At 53.2% G+C, this 19,344-nt stretch overlaps 1 protein-coding gene and 1 long non-coding RNA gene across 8 annotated transcripts in view; one reads left to right on the plus strand and one right to left on the minus strand.

The window, feature by feature from the left end:
* Positions 1-9,351, plus strand: part of UBOX5 (U-box domain containing 5) — a 36,008-nt gene extending 26,657 nt beyond the window's left edge. For 3 of the 5 annotated variants that reach the window (XM_029916257.1, XM_029916259.1, XM_029916258.1), the window contains exons 2-5: positions 1,010-1,104; positions 2,744-3,944; positions 6,047-6,208; positions 8,567-9,351. In XM_029916257.1, the coding sequence (XP_029772117.1) occupies positions 1,051-1,104; positions 2,744-3,944; positions 6,047-6,208; positions 8,567-9,033 (1,884 nt within the window). In that variant the 5' untranslated portion in view covers positions 1,010-1,050 and the 3' untranslated portion in view covers positions 9,034-9,351. Of the gene's footprint in view, positions 1-1,009; positions 1,105-2,743; positions 3,945-6,046; positions 6,209-8,561 lie in introns of all 5 variants that reach the window. The other 2 variants (XM_029916260.1, XM_029916261.1) reach the window with 2 other exon arrangements.
* A 3,056-nt stretch (positions 9,352-12,407) lies between these two features.
* The window catches only part of LOC115273269, a 14,229-nt gene continuing 7,292 nt past the window's right edge, over positions 12,408-19,344 (minus strand). For all 3 annotated transcript variants that reach the window (XR_003900767.1, XR_003900766.1, XR_003900765.1), the window contains 2 exons: positions 14,714-14,896; positions 12,408-12,609 (listed from right to left, as the gene is read on the minus strand). This is a non-coding gene — a long non-coding RNA (uncharacterized LOC115273269). The remainder of the gene's footprint in view (positions 12,610-14,713; positions 14,897-19,344) is intronic.

Raw genomic sequence — 19,344 nt, forward strand, 5'->3', positions numbered from 1 at the left:
AAAATAAACATTAAAAAAATTTTTTTTAAGAACTTATTACTACATGTTGGTATGTTTTAACTACCTTCACCCATTTCCCTCAGCCCGGACATTGTTAAAATTCTGTTTGGATTAAATGTTCTTTTAAGGTGCTTTCCAAGTCTAAGATTTTCTGTTTTTCAATGATGATGTTTTGGACTCTTCCAGTTGTTTTCATTTTAATAAGAAAATGCAATCACAGGGCACCTGGGTAGCTCAGTTGGTTAAGCATCCAACTCTTGGTTTCACCTCAGGTCATGATCTCCTGGTTTGTGGGTTTGAGCCCCATGTCAGGCTCCACACTAACTGTGGAGCCTGCTTGGGGTTTCTTCTCTCTGCCCCTCTCCCGCTCTCATGTGTTCTCGTTCTCTCCCTGTCTCCCTCTTCCTCTTTCTCTCATAAATAAACAAACAAACAAACTTTAAAAGAAAAAAAATTGACAGGTGTTAAATGACAAAGATGCCTAGCACCACTGTGATTTCTGCGGCCTTTTCCGTCCCAAACCTCCTGCCTGCGTAGTTCACTTCTTCCTCTGAGCTCTGCCGCTTTCGACCCTTCTTTTCCATGGGGAGCCCCTTGCAGAGCTGACAGGCCGTTGCTTCCACTGGGTCCAGCTGTCAGCCAGAGGACCCGCAGTCGTGGACAACCTGCTCGGGCTGCAAGAACGGTCTCCTCTGTGGTGGCACCCAGCTGTCTCATTTGGAAGAGTGTGCGTCTCCTGATCTCGGGGTGGTGAATTCGAGCCCCGTGGTGGGTGTACAGATTACTTAAATAAATAAAACTTAAAGAAAGAAAGCTCCTCTGCAATGTTTCGGTGACTCGTGTCCCCCCGGCATCACATGTACGATACGGTGCGACCGTATATAGACCAAGGCCGTGTGCGTGAGAGTCTTTGCTACCCTGTTTGATTCTCTTCCCTTAGGAATCAACTCCTCAAACTTTGGAATTGAACTTTAACTTGTCTAATACCAAGCTTTATTTTTTATTCAAGGCTATTTCTGATGCTTGGAAGCTACCCTTTCAGCCACAAAGATGGTCATAAATCTTTGCCTCCCACAGTTCAGACCACGAATTTCCTGCAACAAGGTAAACAAAACAAGTATATGCACATAAATACATGATGGCTGTTTTTCATGCTTTTCCCCATGTCTTGCCTTGTGTGTGTGGACTTAATTTAGGTGTGATGTGCTTTCACCCTGTCTTAAATCCCACCAGGTGATATTTAGGTAAGCATGCGCCAGGCCGCACCCCTAGAATCATTGGCACTGTTACAAGGGGAGCCACGGCTCATTTTCTGGGGGATTGTGTTCATTGTGCTCTTCCCTCTAATGATAAAATTTAATTCCACTCAAAGTCACAGTGAAGGTAGAAATACTCTCTCTCCCCTTGTTCCTCTCGCATACTTCTCACGCTAGAAATAATGACTTGTATTTGTTATTCTGGTTCCTTCTTCTTTATTTGAAGTGAGTTGCTTCACCTTTGTGCAAAGGAGGTTATCTTCCCACAGCCTGGAGCAAGGAGTAAGGAGGCTGCACACGGAGACTTGAACCTTCCCCTGATTTTGAGCTTCTGCACGCAGCATGCTGTTTCAGGTTCCCAGATTGCTAGACTGATTCCTTTGTACAGAGACACAGGCTTCCCCCACTGTCTGCAAAAAACATTCCTCTGGAACCTCTCGTAAGCTGAAATGATGTGAAATGAGGAATACCGACTGCCTCTGAGAAGGTCACATTAGGTCACTGCTTTTACAGGAGACCTACGTTAGTGTGATACCAAGACTTTTCTTCGTAAAAATAAAAATTCTCTTTGGATTTCTTTTGGTTAGCAAATACAGGTGCTAATGTAGGTCTTTTATGAAAGTGGAGTGGTGTGATATGAACTTTCAGAAAGGGGGAGGCATACCTGTATCTTAAAATCCCCACTGGTTATAACAAATATTAGATATATTAAGAGGGGGAAGGTTACTGACAGTCCTACCCGCTGGCATAGTCACTGCTCTAGATTTCCTGTAGTCTTCTGTGGTCCTTGTTTCTGAACACACTTTTTTTTTTAATGTTCATTTATTTTGAGAGAGAAAAAGCATGAGCAGGGGGCAGGCAGAGAGAGAATCCCAAGCACGCTCCATGCTCGGTGGAGAGCCCGATGCAGGGCTCAGTCTCAGGACCATGAGATCATGACCTGGGCTGATATCAAGAGGCAGATGCTTAACCAGCTGAGCCACCCAGGTGCTCCCACACTTTTATGTTGAACCAAGTTCCGTCAATCACAGATTCACCAGAAGATTGTTCATTGTGCCTTGCGAGGGAAACTTACAGAGTCCAAATACAAAATTAAGAATAGTAATGAACATCTTTGTTTTCCCCTAAATTTCTATGGTTTCATCCTCTAAAGTAAGAAAAACACTAGTATATCTGTCTTTTTTTCTCACAGACGTTATTTTGAAGGGATTTTTGTTTGAGTCGAGCAGACTTTTGTTGCTCGTATTTTTCAAGGATGGGCTGTACTTGGGGACGTGGTTGCTCTCAGCCCTTGACCTGATGACCTTGAGTGCCTCCCCCCAACAAAAGCCCTGGTGAATTCAGTGTAATAGAGGAAAGTTTAAATGAGGGAGGAACTTAAGACTTTCTTTAAATAATTTTCTAAGAGGTGGCAAATTCTTGAAAACGAGTTGTCTTCATTTGGATCTCATCAAATGAATGCCTGTCCTATTTGTCATTAACTCTAGATATCAGCTGATGGTTACGAAGTAGAAAATCTCATCTCCGAAGACCTGACAAAGAGAAGTCATGGTTTTAGGACAGAGTATTTCATTAAGCCCCCAGTCTATGTGACAGTTTCCTTTCCCTTCAGTGTGGAAATCTGTAGGATTAACATAGACCTCACAGCCGGGGCGGGCCAGCACGTCACCGGCCTGGAAATGTACACGTCCGCCTTATCCAGCAGAGCACCTTGGAGTGCCCCCGAGTGCCGGACCCTGGGTCCCGCAGAGTCGTCCGTCCCGGACAAGGAGGCGTTCACCTTGGTAGGCAAAGTCTTGTTGAAAAACCAGAGCCAGGTGGTGTTCAGCCACCGGGGTTTCAAGGCCAGGCCACCTTTTGGCCCAATGGAAGCCACACTCCCCTCTCCCGCCGTTGTGGCACAGGAGCTCTGGAATAAAGGGGCTCTTTCCCTTAGCCACGTGGCCCATCTCAAGATCTGTATCACTCACGTGACAGGCAGCGGAATCCCATGCATCAAACGATTGGAAGTGTGGGGTCAGCCCGCTAAAACCTGCTCTCAGGAGGTGATCGATAGTGTCCTGCTTGTTGCCTCAGAGGGCCTCCCTCAGGGCTTGGCTCTGCAGGCCCCAGCCCTGCCCATGGAGAGTGACTGTGACTCCGGGGGCCTGCCCGAGGGCCAGCAGGCCCCCTGCCGCCTGCAGGAGCTAGCTGAGGTCATCCAGGGTGTGCCGGAGGAGTTCCTGGACCCCATCACCCTGGAGATCATGCCTTGCCCCATGCTGCTGCCCTCAGGCAAGGTCATCGACCAGAGCACGCTGGAAAAGTGTAACCGCAGTGAGGCCGCCTGGGGCAGGGTGCCCAGCGACCCTTTCACGGGGGTAGCCTTTACTCCACACTCCCAGCCCCTGCCTCACCCCTCCCTGAAGGCCCGGATCGACCATTTCCTGCTGCAGCACTCCATTCCAGGCTGCCACCTGCTTGGGAGAGCACAGACTGCGTTGGCAGTGACGCCTTCCTCCATTGCTCTGCCCTCTCGGAAAAGGAAGATGGAGCAGACTGAACAGGCCCCAGACAGTAGCCTTGGTGTCAGTGCTTCCTGTTTTTCTACCACAAGCCTTCTGGTCTCACCCACTACCTCAGAGCACACCGCTAAGAAAATGAAAGCTGCCAGTGAGCTTGGGCTGACACACATGGACTGCTCAACAGGTAACCCACGCCCTGCGTCCATGTCCTTGCCAGGTGACGCTACTGCCCTCTACGTTTTGCCACCTTAAGTTACCCCAAAACGTACGGGCTTCAAGCAGCACACACTCATTATCTCATAGCTTCCCTGGTCAGGAATCCAGGAGAGTTTGGCTGGGGCACTGGGGTCTTCTCCAGCTGCTGTCAGAGTGTGGGCTCTGCAGCCACGTCGTGGCCTGACTGGGGAAGGGTTCACGTGCGTGCTCCCTCCTGGGATCGTCCCGGGATTCGGTTCCTGGCTGAACTGTTGGTCCGAGGGCCTCCCTTCCTTGTTGGCTGGTGTCGGCTGGTGTCGGCTGGTGGCTGACAGACTCTGAGTCTGTCCTCAGTTCCTTGCCACACGGGCCTCTCAAGGGCCCCGTACAACGTGGTGGCTGTGTACACACACGATGGCAGTCGTGGTCCTGGGTTACCCAGCTGTGCAAGTGGCGTCCCTTCCTTTTTCCTATATTCTGTTAGAGGCAAGTCACTCGGTCCGGCCCACACTCAAGGGGAAGGGGGGACCCAAGGGCGTGAGTCTCTGGAGGTGGGTCTCATTGGGAGCCATTTCAGATGCTCCCCCACACCTTTGATTCCTATTTTATTCAGTCATTTTTTAAATTTTTAAAAAGTTTTTAGATTCTGTGTTTTTATCTAAGATTGGTGGTTGAACTTTGTCTAATGCCTTTTCAATATCAGTGGAGACGATAGCATGATTTTTCATCCTTAGATTTTTTAATGTGAAAAAATACATTAATAGGCTTCTTAATATTGAGCCATTATTACATCCGTGGGATATAATGAAGAAACTCCATTTGGTCATGCTTCTTTTAATGTTCTGCGTGGTTCTGTTTGCTAGTGTTTTATTTCGGGTAAATAATTTGATCTGTCGAGTACCTAAGTATGTATGCATGCATACCATCTCGGGTCATGTTTTGTTACCAAAGATTTGTGTGCTCCATAAGAAGAATTAAGACATTGTCCTTTACTAAACTCGAGAACAGTGTAGGAATATTAGAGTCATTTCCTCCTTCCATATTTGGTAGAATATGATTCTACTGTGATTGTTAGTGCCTGGTGCTTTTGGCAGTAAGTCTTTGACACTTTCTTTATCCTTATGAAAATTAATGTTTAGATTTTATCATTCTTTTAATATCCTTTCTCACTGTAAAAACCCTATGCAGATAGTGCACTTACAGGTTACGTCTGTGTCTTCTCTGGGTCTGAGTGTGGATTGTAGTTAGCATGATCCCCGGAAACTCCTGGATGCATCTGAGGTGCAGTGGGGGTGAGACGAGGCAATGTCCTTAGACCCTGATGTCTGTAAGGTCAGATTCGTTGGTGACACAGGACCATGTGACCTGTGCTTCAAGGCCCCAAGCAAGTCCCACACACTGTAGACAAAGTGTTCCACTGCCTACTTTGGGGCCGTTTTGCGAACCCTGATACAGGCAGGTGTCTGAGTTCTTTCTTGGGCAGCTGTCTCACTCCCTCAGCCTACTGTGTGGCTTTGTGTGAACCACACAGAGAAGGTCTCTTAGATCGTGGAGTGGGCAGAGTGAGGTCTTTGTCATTCCACTTGGTAATGACCACTTTGCTTTACTCAGCAGGAGAGAGAGGACGCAAATGCCCAGACAGTGCAGGCCAGCAGCCCCGCACAGGGGGGAGCGTGGGGGCCCCAGAAGGGAGGACGTGAGGAAAGGCTGCTGGTGAAGGAATGGACCGGGAGCAGGGACACAACGCTGGCTTGCCCCAGGCGCCTCCTTGGCCTGCAAGGAGACCTTCCGAAAGTAGGGTGCAGTTCTGCAGGTGAGCCACGAGGTGGCCCAGGCCTGCCCAGTGGTCTGTCCGGGAGGAGGAAAGCTAGAGCCGACCGAGCCCAGGAACCCTGAAAGTGGTGTGGGGTGGTAGGAACGGCCCCAGGACTTTCACTGCTAGTATTGCGTCATCGCCATCCACTAGCAGACATCAGGGAGGAGTTTCTTTACATTTGTGTCCATTCGAAGTTAGAAGTGCTGTTCGTGTCCTCCAAAGACTTCTTTGCCAAACCTCTCTCTGGATAGCGTGGTCTCTGCATCTCTTGTCAGGTCCCGTGTCCCACGAGCAGAAGCTGTCACAGAGCTTGGAAGTTGCCTTGACGTCGACCCTTGGCTCCATGCCCTCCTTCACGGCTCGGCTGACCCGGGGACAGCTCCAGCAGCTCGGCACGAGAGAGAGCAGTGCCTGCTGGAGGCCAGGCGCCCCCTCGGGTAACTGGGGCCCATCTGTCTCCTCGGAGCCCAGGGGCAGGAGGCTGGGCCCTGCCTCCGGGGCTCCTCAGACCGCCAGGCCCAGCCTCCTTAGTGCCAGGACTGGGCCTCAGGGAGAACTCGGTCTCTCTACTTTTCCAGGGGTTGAGGGGCTCCTGTGAAATTTAACTCTTCACAAGGAGGGTTTTCTTTAGTTAACTCTTGATAATTCTGTGGACTTAGGGCTTGGCAACTCTGCAGTGTGTTTGGGAAGATCTAACATTAATTGTTCTGTCCTGAGGACTTTTGTTTCTCCTCCTTATCCTGTCTGTCTCTCATCTGACAGCGGGGCAGTTTATTTTATGGACATGTTGGGAGAGGTTTGGGGTGATCCCCTCCATCCCTTCCTGTTAACTCTTTCACCAGTATTTAGAACAGCGCTGTGGCAGCTTTTGGCTGAGGCCGTTTTTGCCTACAGTGAACCACATTAGAATATAGAATCAGTTAGGGTACAAGGTGAGAGAACATGCCGGAATGCTAGGCAAGTTTCACAAGATGAAGCCTGAAGGAGCCGGTGAGGAGGTGTATGCTCGATTCCTGTTGCCCATCCAGAGCCAGGCCATTCTTATCTCTTCTTCTCATCCCCACCTCCCTGTCTTTCTGATTGTTTCCATCCTGACTGTCTCCAAGAACCTTCTCGTCCAGGTGACCAGTGTTTCCGTGGCTCAAGGCCCAGTGGTCGCTCCCCCTGCCCCTCCCTGCAGTGTCCCATGCAGCTTGCCAGCCCCTCCTTCCTGAAACTCCTCTCTCTTGGCCTTCCAGATCCTGTGCTCTTTTTCTCCCTCTTTTCACCATCCCTTTGCAGTTTCTACTTCTGACTCCTCTTCCAGACTCTGGCCCTGAACCCTCTTCTCTGCCCTGTCATCCCAGCGAGAGCCCACTGGCCAGTGACTGCCCATGCTCCCCACCCCCCATGGCTCCTTCCTCTCCTTGAAGTGCAGACCCTAGCCTCCCTGAAACTGCCTGGCACCTCTGCGTGGGAAGCTCATGGCTAGATCTTGAGTGAAGTTCTAACTCAGAGCCACAGACCCCCCGCTGTCACCCCATTGCCGGTGAGGAGCAGCGTCTTCTCCTTGGTCAGGCCTGTAACGTGGAGATTGTCCTTGGCGTCCTTCAGCCTTCCTGACATCCATTCATCCTCAAGTCCTGTTCGTACCTTTCGAAAGTGGACCTCTGAGCACTTTGCTGCTGCCCTGGCCCCTGTGCCATCCCCTCCTCACCCTCCCCGTCTCCTCCAGCCGCCCCTGCCGCTCCAGCAGCCACTCTCACCTACGATGTCACCCAGTGCATGGCACTCCGCTTCTTAGACTTCTCACAGGACATCCCACTGATCTTGGAACAAAATCTAAGCCCCTGCTGCTAGTGTCCTACGTGCACCAGCCTGCCCCCTATGTGGCCTCACCCGAAGCCAGTTTCTGCCATCACAGCTCCGTGTCCCGACTGTCTTTAATGGACCAGCCATTCTTTTTTTTTTTTTTTTTGCTTTGCTTTGCTTTGGTTTTGGACCAAACATTCTTTGTACTTGCCATCCCTCTCTTTCTGCATGGCTGGCCTCTTTTCTTTCCCCAAGAGGCCACCCTTGCCCTCTCCAGAAGGGTGTGGACTGGGGGAGACAGCAGCCTCCTTAGGTTGGAGCACAAGAGAAGGAAACACAGCAGGTGCAGCTCAGGGAGGCAGGGGCGGGAGGGGCCACTGTGGCCCTCATTCAGGGAGCCCTGTGGGAAGCAGGGAAGGAGGGAGCCTGCAGCACAGGAAGAGCGCTGGCAGGTCAGGAGGGGCTGCCGGCCGAAGAGAAGCAGGGGCCAGGCGCGGCAGGCAGGTCCGCTGCACACGGACCTCAGTGCTGCCCGTGAGGCACCGTCCCTCCTCTGCGGACCTGCCCAGCCCTGCTACAGCTGGTCCCTGTTGCTGTCTCCTTTCTTGGGTCATCGCGCCGTTCTTGTAGTTTACGTTGTCGGCATGGGGTTGTGCCTCACTCTGACAGTAGCAGCCTGTCCCAGGGGAAAGCAGCTCCTGCTCAGAGACCGGGAGGGGGGGCTCAGTGCAGCCCTCGGACGCCAGCTTTTCTTGAGCCCTCACTGGTGCACCAAGATCTGATGATTGAAGGGGAGGCCTCCCAGGTTTCCAGGCTCCCCAACACTCTCTCCTCCCAGAGCAACCAGACGTGGCCCCCGGAGGGATAAGGCCATGCTGCTGCAGGGGTGGGGGCGGGGAGGCTTCTTGTCCCAAGTCAGGCTGATGCCCAGCTATCAGGACGGAGCCTGGCCTAGGGGGCAGCTCTCCGCTCACCTTGGCCTGTTTCCTCCTTTACCAGAGCAGTCTGGGAGCACCCCGGGGCCCGAGTGCGCCTCCTGCAAAAGAGCGTTTTCTCCCTACTTCAAAAAGGAGCCCGTGTACCAGCTCCCCTGTGGCCACCTCCTGTGCCGGCCCTGCCTGGGCGAGAAGCAGCGCTCCCTGCCCATGACGTGCGCAGCCTGCCAGCGGCCGTTCGCCAGCCAGGATGTGCTTCGTGTCCACTGCTGAGTGACCGGCCTCAAGCGGAGAAGACCTGTCGATGGCAGTTGCTGAGGGAGAGAGAGAGAGAGAGAGAGTGTGTGTGTGTGTGTGTGTGTGTGTGTGTGTGTGTGTGTGTGGTGGGGCACGACCCCCTGAGGTCAGGCCAGATCCCAGGCACTGAAGGGCCCTTTCTTCCCCAGGGGCTTTCCCTTTGCCTCCTTCCAGAGTGTAGCCCAGGGCTGGAGCACGGGGAGAGGCACTCCACTCCTGCTAAAGTGGCAGTAGGGTAACAAAGCCATAGTTTGGGCCGGGAGGGGTAGGGGACGTCTCCCTCCCGTCCTGTGCCTCCCTGCCACCCCCCTGCCAGAGCCCAGGGCCTGTTTGAGCCAGCCCCACCCTGCCGAGGGTGCCCCGAGTTGTCTGCACACACACCCCAGCCCTGCAGGATGGACATGAGTGGAGCACAAGAGACCGTGGCTTGAGAGCCCAAGGACAGCCTCCGCCCGTAGTGTCACCCAGAAGGTTCTGTGGCTGGAGCCTGCGGTGAATGACTCAGCCCCTGACTTGCAGATGACTCTGAGCCTTAATAAAGCGATGGTTGGCGTCTGTCCTCTGTGGACTTCCTCCCGACAGAGTGCCTGTCGGTGTCGTCATACTCCTGTCCCCCACTGGCACCCACGCAAAGTGGGACCGCCACAGGGCAGGCGCGAGCAGTCACTGCAACCCTGTCTGGCTGCAATTCAGGTCAATGGCCTGAAGGGACAAGAAGTCACATTTCCAGATGCGTGGCATGTGTGAGGGTTTGCACGTGGGTGTGCGCGGGGCGGGTTGGCACCCTCCCTCAGGCCAGTGTGGCACACGTTTCCTGCATCTTGGTGGAGCCGCAGGCCATTTCAGGGAAAAGCACTTGTTTATAGGCTGCGTTGTTTTCAAAATTCAGCTTTGTGGTGCCCCAGAGGGACCACATGTATTCCTGCAAGTGTTTCCTCTGAGGAAGAGGATCCAGTCCCTGGAAGGACCCCTGTGGCCTGGGCGGATGGCAGGAGGGAGCAGCCTGTGAGTCCTCAGGGCCATAGGCTGCCCAGCAATCTCAGCTGCAGGCTCCCCTCCCCTCCCCTCCCAGGGGACCCCAGGGAATGACCCCGGGGAAGGAGGGAGCTGATTAAAACCTGATTCTGGGACTCCGTCCCCGGTCCTGGGATTTTAGAGATCTGGGGGTGGGTTAAAGGTTCCCAGGGGATGTGTGCGTCCTCAAAGGAACTTTCCTCAGCCTCCCTGTGGCGCTTCCCTTGACACAGCCTCACCTGAGACTTCCGGGTCCATGCTGCTGGGCTTGTCTCTCAGCTGGTGAGGCTTCAGATGGCCTGGCCGTATCCTCCCTGCTTGCTTGTGTTCTCAGAAAGGCCCCAGCCTTTGGAGCAAAAGCACTGCTGGGGGTGGGGGGTTGGCTCCCTCAACCTGTGGTGGCCCCGGGGGAGCAGCCTACCTGGAGCAGGTTCACTTCTCAGGAGCCCTTTTCTCTGGGGGGCAGCCAGTGCGCCCCACGCTAGGGGGCCAGAGGTCTACAGAAGGCACATCCAGATGGGGGCAGAGCTGCCTTCCCTCTGGTGGAGGGGCCTGGTGATCTGCATTTCAAACGGACTCCTGAGTCCCAGAAGGCTCTGGTGGGAAACGGTTCCTGTCCTGTGACCAGGTGCAGCCACACCCACATTCTTGGAGATGCATCCATTTTCATCTTACTCTCTTTTTTTAGGGTCTACACCCAACATGGGGCATGAACTCCTGACCCCACGAGTGAGAGTCATGTTCTATCGACTGAACCAGTCAGGCGCCCCTTTATCTTATTCTATATATATATTTATTTTTTAATGTTTTATTTATTTTTGATACAGAGAGAGACAGAGCATGAGAGGGGGAGGGGCAGAGAGAGAAGGAGACACAGAACCGGAAGCAGGCCCCAGGCTCTGAGCTAGCTGTCAGCACAGAGCCCGACGCGGGGCTTGAACCCACGAGCATGAGATCTGACCTGAGCCGAAGTCGGAGGCTTAACCGGCTGAGCCACCCAGGCACCCCCCCTTTATCTTATTCTAAAGAGCCCCCCAAAAGGACCTGGTCTGTCACCAGCCTTCCCAGAGACAGCACTGAGCACGGCTGGCTGGGCAGTTTCTCGCACCTAGAAAATGGTAATAACATCTCGCCTGCCACCAACCACATTCCAAGGGCAGTTTATTTCTCAGCAGAGCCCGGGCTAGGCACAAAGCAGCTAACAGTAACATGCAGTCGGACTCCACGGACTCCGTAGATGCAGGACCGCAAAGCCCGGATGAGGCCCGCTGCCCCCTCGCTGGCCGCAGGTTCATGGGGCGCACGTCCTCCCCTCTCTTGTACCATTTAGTCGACGCCAAGTCCATTTGTGGCGCGCAGCCCTGGGCCCACTGGGCCCCAAATATCCATCCCCAAGGAGCAGTGCTGTCCTGGCAGTCCTCTCCGTGGGGCTGAGGCCCCAGCCCTTGGCCACTCCGTGTCCTGGAACAGGGACTGGGCCAGCTCGCTCCAGCTGTGGCCTGCCAGCGCTGGGGGGCAACAGGAGGGAGGGCCACTTAGAAGAAGTAGAAGAACCAGACGGCCAGGAAGAAGAGGAGCAGCTGCTCGGTGCTCACAGAATATTCCGTCTCCTGGACGCCTGGCTGCAGGACCCTGCAGCACCTGGGAACCCGGGCGGGGGCCAGCCGCAGGGGGGCGGGGGCCAGCCGCAGGGCTGTGCCCCGTGGGCCTCCAGCCCGAGACCGCCGGGCCGCCCGGCTGGCCGCCCGGAGCTTTTCCATCCCCCAGGAAACCAGTCCTCTGCCGGGGAGTTGCTGTAAGTAGGTCTGCAGACAAAGCGACCTGCCCCTGGAGGAAGCCGCTGCCTGCGGGCTTGTGATACTGGACCATTGTGACGGCTGTGGGCGGGGCGGGAGCCTCAGGGCTGTCCCCTCCCTCGGAGGTGGCCCCTCTGCCCTCTTCCAGTCCCCCCAGCCTGCACTATCACCCCCCACTGGCCGGCTTGCTCTGGCCGGGCAGTCTTTCCTTCCGTTCTAGGCTGGAAGGGACTGGCTGGGCTGGGAATCAGCCAAAGATGCTGTGTCCAGTCACAGGTGGCAGAGGCCATACCCGAGGCTCCACCCTGCAGTGACACCCTCCCTCTCTTACAAAGAAGTGCCAAGGCCCAGAGGGGTGACAAGATCTCCAGAATGGCACAGGGAGGAAGTGAGGATGAAAGGACAAGCGGCAGCTGCTGGCAAGTTCTCTCCAAAGGTTTGTGCCGGCAGTGAGGCAATGCTGCCGGTACCCGTCTCTCACCATGTGACCACACAAACGTTCTGGGGTGTTTTTCCTTACACTATCTTACAGGGAGGAAGAAAGTACGTATATATGCTGTGTGGTTCTGTTGACTTCGGTTCCCTTAACGTTCTTTCATGGACACTTGCCCTTGTCATTAGACACGATTCTTATTACCAGGATCATTTGAAAAAAAACAAGCCAGGAAAAAAAAAAAAACCCACGAAAACGCCAAAAATGAAGAATAGCTTGGGTTGGGGGGGAGAGCTGACCCTTGTATACACAGACCAATGAAACAAGTGAAAAATCCAGAAGCAGGCCCAAGCGCCTGTGGAAACTCAGGGTACATTAGTGGCGGCATCACCAACCAAACAGGGGAAAACGGACCTTTCACAAAGTGGTGCTGGAGCTCCTGGAAGAAGGAAACCATCCAGGAACGAGAAGAAAATGGAAAATGAGAGGGTTCCTGTGAACCCAGGAATGAGAAAAACCCTTCTCATTCAAAATCCAGATATAGTATGGCAGGAGTGATAACTTCGACAACACTGAAATAAAACAAAAACAAAAAAACTTGTACATCAGGGAAAAAGAGCCACCATTAGCAAAGTAAAAACGTAAATTACAAGCTGGCGGGGGTGGGGGGGAGGTTAAGCTTCTGGCTTCAGCTCAAGTCATGATCTCACGGTTCGTGGGTTTGAGCCCTGTGTCAAGCTCTGTGCTGACAGCTCGCTCAGAGCCTGGATCCTGCTTCAGATTCTGTAACTTTCTCTCTCTGTGACCCTCCCCTGCTCACGCTGTCTCTCTCTCAAAAATAAATAAAAAACATTAAAAAATAAATTACAAGTTGGGGAAATATATTGGGACTTGTATTATACAAATGGTTAATATATAGCTTCTAAAAATAAAACACTGATCTGGGTGCCTGGGTGGCTCAGTCGGTTAAGCATCAGACCTCAGCTCAGGTCATGATCTCACGGTTCATGGGTTTGAGCCCTGCGTCAGGCTCTGTGCTGACAGCTCGCTCAGAGCCTGGAGCCTGCTTCAGATTCTGTGTCTCCCTCTCTCTGCCCCTCCCCTACTTGGGCTTTGTCTCATAAAAATAAATAAATGGTAAAAAAAATTTTTAAATAAAAATAAAAAAATTCATAGAGAAATGCAAATAGCCTTTTGAACGTATCAAAAGATGCTCAACCTTGTTCATAATGTGATAAAATAAGAACAATCCTGAAACACTGTGTCTTGCTTAGCAGATGGGCACCCATCTCACAGCCTGGCCACAATGTGCCGTGGGGTGCTCCGGACTCACAGGTGCATCACACACTGCTGGTGGGAATGCGGGGGGTACATACTCTGCGGAGGGTGAGGTGACAGTCCCTAGCAGAGCTACATGTGCCTGGGCCCTCGGACCCAGCCATCCCACTCCCAGAATCCCAGCCCCAAAGATTCTCTGGTAAAACTAGGAAGAGAACACTCGTCGCCCCTCCAGAAGTGGCCAGCAACCTGAGCAGCCAGCGGAGGCCCTGGCAGAACCTGAGAAGCCATATCGCCCCCCAGTGGACGGGCCAGGTGTGTCCAGAAGGCGTGCCCGGGAGCAGGTGGTTTACACACACACAATCATGCATATGTTACCAAGGAGGTTGTGGAGACCCTGAAAGCCACCACCCTTGTGAGTTTCAAAAAAAAAACCAAAAAAACTTTGTATCCAAAAGTTTGGGGGCGGGGGTGCCTGGGTGGCTCATTCAGTTAAGTTGACAGCTGCTAACAGCTTGGAGCCTGGAGTCTGCTTCGGATTGTGTATTTCCCTCCCTCTCTGCATTGTGCTAAGTGCTTTATGTGTATTACCTCATTTAATCCGTGCAGCTCTTTAAAAATTTTTTTTGTAGATTTATTTTTGAGAGAGAGCAAGTGAGCATGGAGGGGCAGAGAGAGAAAGGACAGATGATCGGAAGTGGGGCTCTGCGCTGACAGAAGCAAGCCCGACTCAGGGCTTGAATTCACAAACTGGGATCACGACCTGAACCAAAGTAGGACCCTCAACGGACTGAGCTACCCAGGTGCCACCCCTCCCCCCTTTTAAGTAAGTTCTCCTGCCAATATGGGGCTTGACCTCACGACCCTGAGATCTAGAGTCACATGCTCTATGGACTGAGCCAGGCAGTACTGCCCACTCCCCATCCTTAACTCCTGAAGGAGGAAACTCAGGCTCCTCCTTGAAGAGCTCAACTGACTTAAAGGCCACTCCTTACCCTTGAGATGCCCTACTGGTGTCAGAGGCTGCCAAAGGGCAGACTAAGTCTCCTCCATAGGGGTGGCCTGGATGTTGTCACAAGAGGGCCTCTAAGGATCCCGCTGCTGAACTTGGACCTCAGGCAGGGCAGAGGCACTGCTGGCACTGATCTGGTGCCACTCCTCGACCTACAGGAGTCTTTCTGCTCGGGCCCAGGTCCACCATGCAAACCAGAACCAGAGGCATAAAAAAGAGACTAATTTGGAATAACAACTTACGAAAGCTATAGCACAGCTTCCGAAAATTAAAAAATATTACACCTCTAGGCACAAAAATAAAAACTGTTCCCCCAAACAGAAGACTCAGCACAGTTAACGTCATGCAAGTGGAGAAATCTAGTTGAAGTGTGAATGGAAAAGTACCCGTCGTGTGCAGCCACTGAAGGAGGAGGACTCGGGAAGGAGCAGGTGTGAGTGGCCCCGGAATGGTCGCTGGCAGTCCGCAGTCATGGTCATAACGGGTGGGGACTGGCATCCCACCGAGCTGTGGTTGCCACACTGCAGATGGCATCCCCGGTTGTGTGATGCGTGTGGCTGGGGGAGAGCCTGTTTGAAAGGAAAACAGGATGAGTGCTAAACAGTAACCAGATGAGCCCTGTGTGGCCCTGTGGGGTGGGAAGGCATGAGGGATGGACAGACAAGGGGACCTTCCCAGGAAGGTGCCGGGGCTGGGGAAGCAGAGGCAGGCATAGGGAGGAAGACAGGCAGTCTGATACCCCCTAAACCAATAGAGAGAACTGGGTTTGAAAACAGAGGGTGTAGGGGTGTCTGGCTGGCTTAGTCGGTGGAGCATTCTACTTGATCTCGAGATTGTGGGATCGAGCCCCACTTTGGGTGGAGAGATTACTTAAAAATAAAATCTTTAAAATAAAAGAAAGGGAGTGGAAAATCAGGGTTGGGAGAGGCAGAGACACAGACTGGCCTCCCCTCTTTTGGTTCCTGATACCCTCCCCTTGGGTCCAGGGCCCAGACACCAACTGTGACTCAGCTGATGAAATGCAACCCCATGGCTCATTAATTAGGGAGCCTGCAATTAGCCTGTCTCAGGAACCAGGATCCTCCAGAGAGAACCCCTCTGTTCTCCCTTCCTCTCCCTCCCACCCAAAAGATGAGATCAGGCTTGGGGGGATCTGGCCCCTGGGAACGAGGAGGGGCAGGAGAGCACGAACACAAGGGGAAATGAGATGCCAGGGCACGCATTTATGCATGAGATGGCCCTGCAAATTGACCCTTGGTGATGAGATGACGGAAATGACAGTAGGCGCCGCCACCTGGAAGTTTCCGGGGGCAGGCTGGGTGCGGCTGGCTAGACCTGCCCTAACTTAGTCTGCATAATGCTTGCAAATCTGACCACCGCAGTTCCGTCTTAGAGCCAAGTCAGTCCGGGATCAAAGAAACCAATTCAACAATCGAAATGCCATTTCACACTGGGCTCTTACTCAGCGACACCTCCTAAAATCCGCTCCCCCCATCCCCCATCCACCCCCGGCCACCCCCAACCACCTCCCACGCTACTTCTCTGTCACCTCCCTTTCCAAGACTCCTTGGGAAAATGTATCTCAAGCCTTAGTCTTTGTCCTTTCCTCCTGACGTCACGCTCCTGTAACTATTCTATTTTTATTTATTTTTTAAGCTTCTTTATTTATTTTTAAGTAATCTCTACCCCACCATGGGGCTCAAACTCACAACTCCCCATGTGATCAAGGGTCACACGCTCCTTCAACTGAGCCAGCCAGGCGTCCCCACTGTGACTATTATAAATGACCAGCTGCCAATCAAAGTACCACGTGCTCCTCCATCCAAAGGGGCACTCTGTTCCTTCTCTTGACTCTTGGACGGGCTTGTGGCTGCTTTGACCAATTGAGTGTAGCAGCAGTGACCCTGTGTGATTTCCAAGGCTGTCATAAAATGCCACACCAGTTCTACCTCATTTGCTGGAACACTCGTCAAGCCCTTGTTTGCTAGAACACTCCTGAAGCACTCTGAAGCTGGAACACTCAAGAAGTCCAACTATCCCGAGGCCACCAAGCTGCAAAAAGCCCCACAGAGGGGCCACAGGTAGGCAGGCACTCCAAGTGCAGCCTTTGGGTCACCCAGGCCCAGGTGCCCAGGCACATGGGTGAGGAAGTTGCCAGAAGATTCCAGCTCCTAACCATTCCCATGTCCAGTCATTGTGGAGCAGAGAAAAGGTGTCCATGCCGTGCCGTTTGGACTCCTGATTTTCGGAATCTAGGATCATGATAAGGAGATGGTTATTTTGTGTTGCTGCCTTTCGAGCTGTTTGTTTGCAGCAGTAGTAACTGCAACAATGAAAAGATCTTAGACAGCTGTCCAGAGAGGGCTGGGGGCGTTGTGGCGGAGAGAAACCAGGAAGGCCAAGCCAGAGTCGTCCTCAGCAGACAGGGGAAGGAGAAAGTCTAGAGATGTTCCTATGCTAATACTCTACATCCTGACATGTGTCAGCACAGACAGAGGAACGTGACACTCACTGGGGCTGGCCACTAACTCAGTCATTTACTGAAGACCCTGTGTGGGATGCATTGCAGGGTCCAGGGTCCCAGTGAAGAAAGGAGCACCGTCTGGGGGGCGGGGAGCGGGGCAGAGAGACAGGGAAACACGTGAATCAAGCATTGTTAGGGTACCATGTCGACCCCCAGGAGGAGGAGGTCAGTTCTGGTAAGGTTAGTGGTGGGGGCAGAAAAGATGGGACTCTGGGTCTGATTTCAGAGAAAGATCTCAGAGGGTGTTTTGGGTGGGGGGAGGAGTTCGCTCCACAGCATCCATTGCCCCTGCCTGATCCCATCTTGCTTTTCTCTTTCCATTGGATACAGTCCGAGGGAGCTTTATTCAGACGCCTAGGGGATGGGCATGGGAGGCAGGCAAAGCCAGACGCCACTCCCTGGACTGTGAATCGAGCAGAGGGATGAAGCTGAAGGCAATCATCGCACGGTGGACACCGGGCCCATTCTTCCCCCAGATGCTGTGACTACTGGTTGCACATGGCTTACAGCTGACCTGTCTCTGAAGACCTGACCTCAGCCAAGGGCAGCTACCTCACCAAGAAAATGCCTGGGAGATCCCCTCTGCCCCCCAGGCTCCTTGACCAACAACTAATACTCGGATATATTAAAAAAAAAATCAACCCCCAGAGTCGCCTCTGTGGCTCATTTCATTATGTATCCGGCTCTTGATTTCAGCTCGGGTCATGATCTCACGGTTCATGGGATGGAGCCCTCTGTTGGGCTCTGTGCTGACAGTGCATAGCCGGCTTGGGATTTTCTTTCCTCTCTCTCTGCCCCTCCCCCCACTCATGTTCTCCCTCTTTCTCTCCCAAAATAAATAAACATTTAAAAAAAACCCTCTCGTCTTAAGGCAGGGTAACTCTGAGGCTCCCCAGAGCTGAGGCCAGACTCGGGCTCACTCATCCTTGCCTGGCTTCTTCCCCTGCCCAGTCCCGCCTCACTCACTCCCAAGAGCCCTCCTCCCTCCCTCATCACTCATACAGGAGCCCCCATCTCGGGGGCTGCTGCTGGGGAGATCAGACACGCCATTCCAGGAGTCCTTCCCAGGTTCCTTCCCACGAACCTCCAGAACCCCTCAGTCTCTGAGCCCAGGTCTCTAGCTTTCCCTTATGTTATGAGTTCTCAAGAGCCTTTCAGTGAATTCCTTTTGCTCATATTTACCAGACCTTGTTAGAGAACACAGAACCAGGAGTAGAAGATCGGCACCAGACCCTCAAGAACACAAGGGGCGTGTCGGATTGTCCAGAAAGGGCCAGAAGGTAGTGAAACTGACATGCGCATTCCGGTTTGGACCCCGGTGTCTTGGGGCAGGTGGGGACGAAGCAGTTTTTGGAGTCCCGTGGCCTCCTGAGGGCAGGGTTCTGGCAGATTCTGTTCCACTGCCACAGGATTTTAGGGTTTTAGGGCTTCAAGGACCAGTAATGCCTGAGAGAGGGGCCTTGGCCCTGACCTCATGCCTTAGAGGGTCTATTCTGAGCCTCCTCTAGGTGAGACCAGGGGATATGCCTGCCTCGACTGTGTACCCTGGAGGCCGTCCCCGGACTCTCTACCTAACGTTCCGTGCTCGTCTGTTTCTAGACCCCTCTCCTCCGGGTCTGTGCTCGGGGGACCCACTTGAGGTGTGCAAACGTGCCTAAGTGGTGGCCAGAGGAGGCGGTTTGTGAGGCTCACAGGCAGCGCGCCCCCTGTATGCATGTCCCTGGGGACATGGGACGGAGCAAGACTGCAGGGAGAGGCCGGCTCCCCAGTGGCCAGCTCTGCCTGCCACAGGCCACCAGAGAGCCCGGGACTCCAGATTTGAACCTGGGCTTCCTGGTCGTTATAAGCACATATTTGTCAAGGACAGATGCCAGAACCTGTATTGTTTAACATTTTGTCAGCTTGGCTTGCAACCTGGTTCAGTACATTTGTTCCTGCCTAGCTGTGCGACCCCGCAGGACAAGACACTGAGGTTCTTGGGGCCCCATGGTCTTCCCACGTGAAGTGATCGAGTCTACAAATCCCTACCAGGCGGGGGCTGGCAGTGAACTTGGTTACTGGCCAGCAGTTGCTCCCTCCTCTCCCTCCCTAATGGAACCCCAGTTTGGAAGGAGCCTGTGAGCACACCCAGGCCTGGGGTGAGCCTCGGCCCAGCCTGGAGGAGGAGCTTGGGAGTGGGGACCCCTGAGGGTCCCTGATTCAGGGAAAGGCTCAGAGGAGGGAACCATTTTGTGGTGGCCTCCTTGCCGTGAAAAGAGACACCCGGACATGCGAGGGTGCCAGAAGGGAGTAAGTAAGCCCTGGGTGACAGCCCTAAACCCTGAGCCGGCCACAAGACCACCAACCTCCAACTTTGAATCCTAGTAAATATTAATTTCCTGGTGATTCAATCATAGTTGCCAATTATGAGATAGTGAACTGGTGAAGGACACAGACCCTGGTGCCTGAGGTCAAGGGCCCAGTTCTGTTGGCTCCTTTTTTTTTTTTTTTTTT

Source organism: Suricata suricatta, chromosome 12 (genome assembly GCF_006229205.1).
Source record: "Suricata suricatta isolate VVHF042 chromosome 12, meerkat_22Aug2017_6uvM2_HiC, whole genome shotgun sequence".
Taxonomy (NCBI): Eukaryota; Metazoa; Chordata; class Mammalia; order Carnivora; family Herpestidae; genus Suricata; species Suricata suricatta.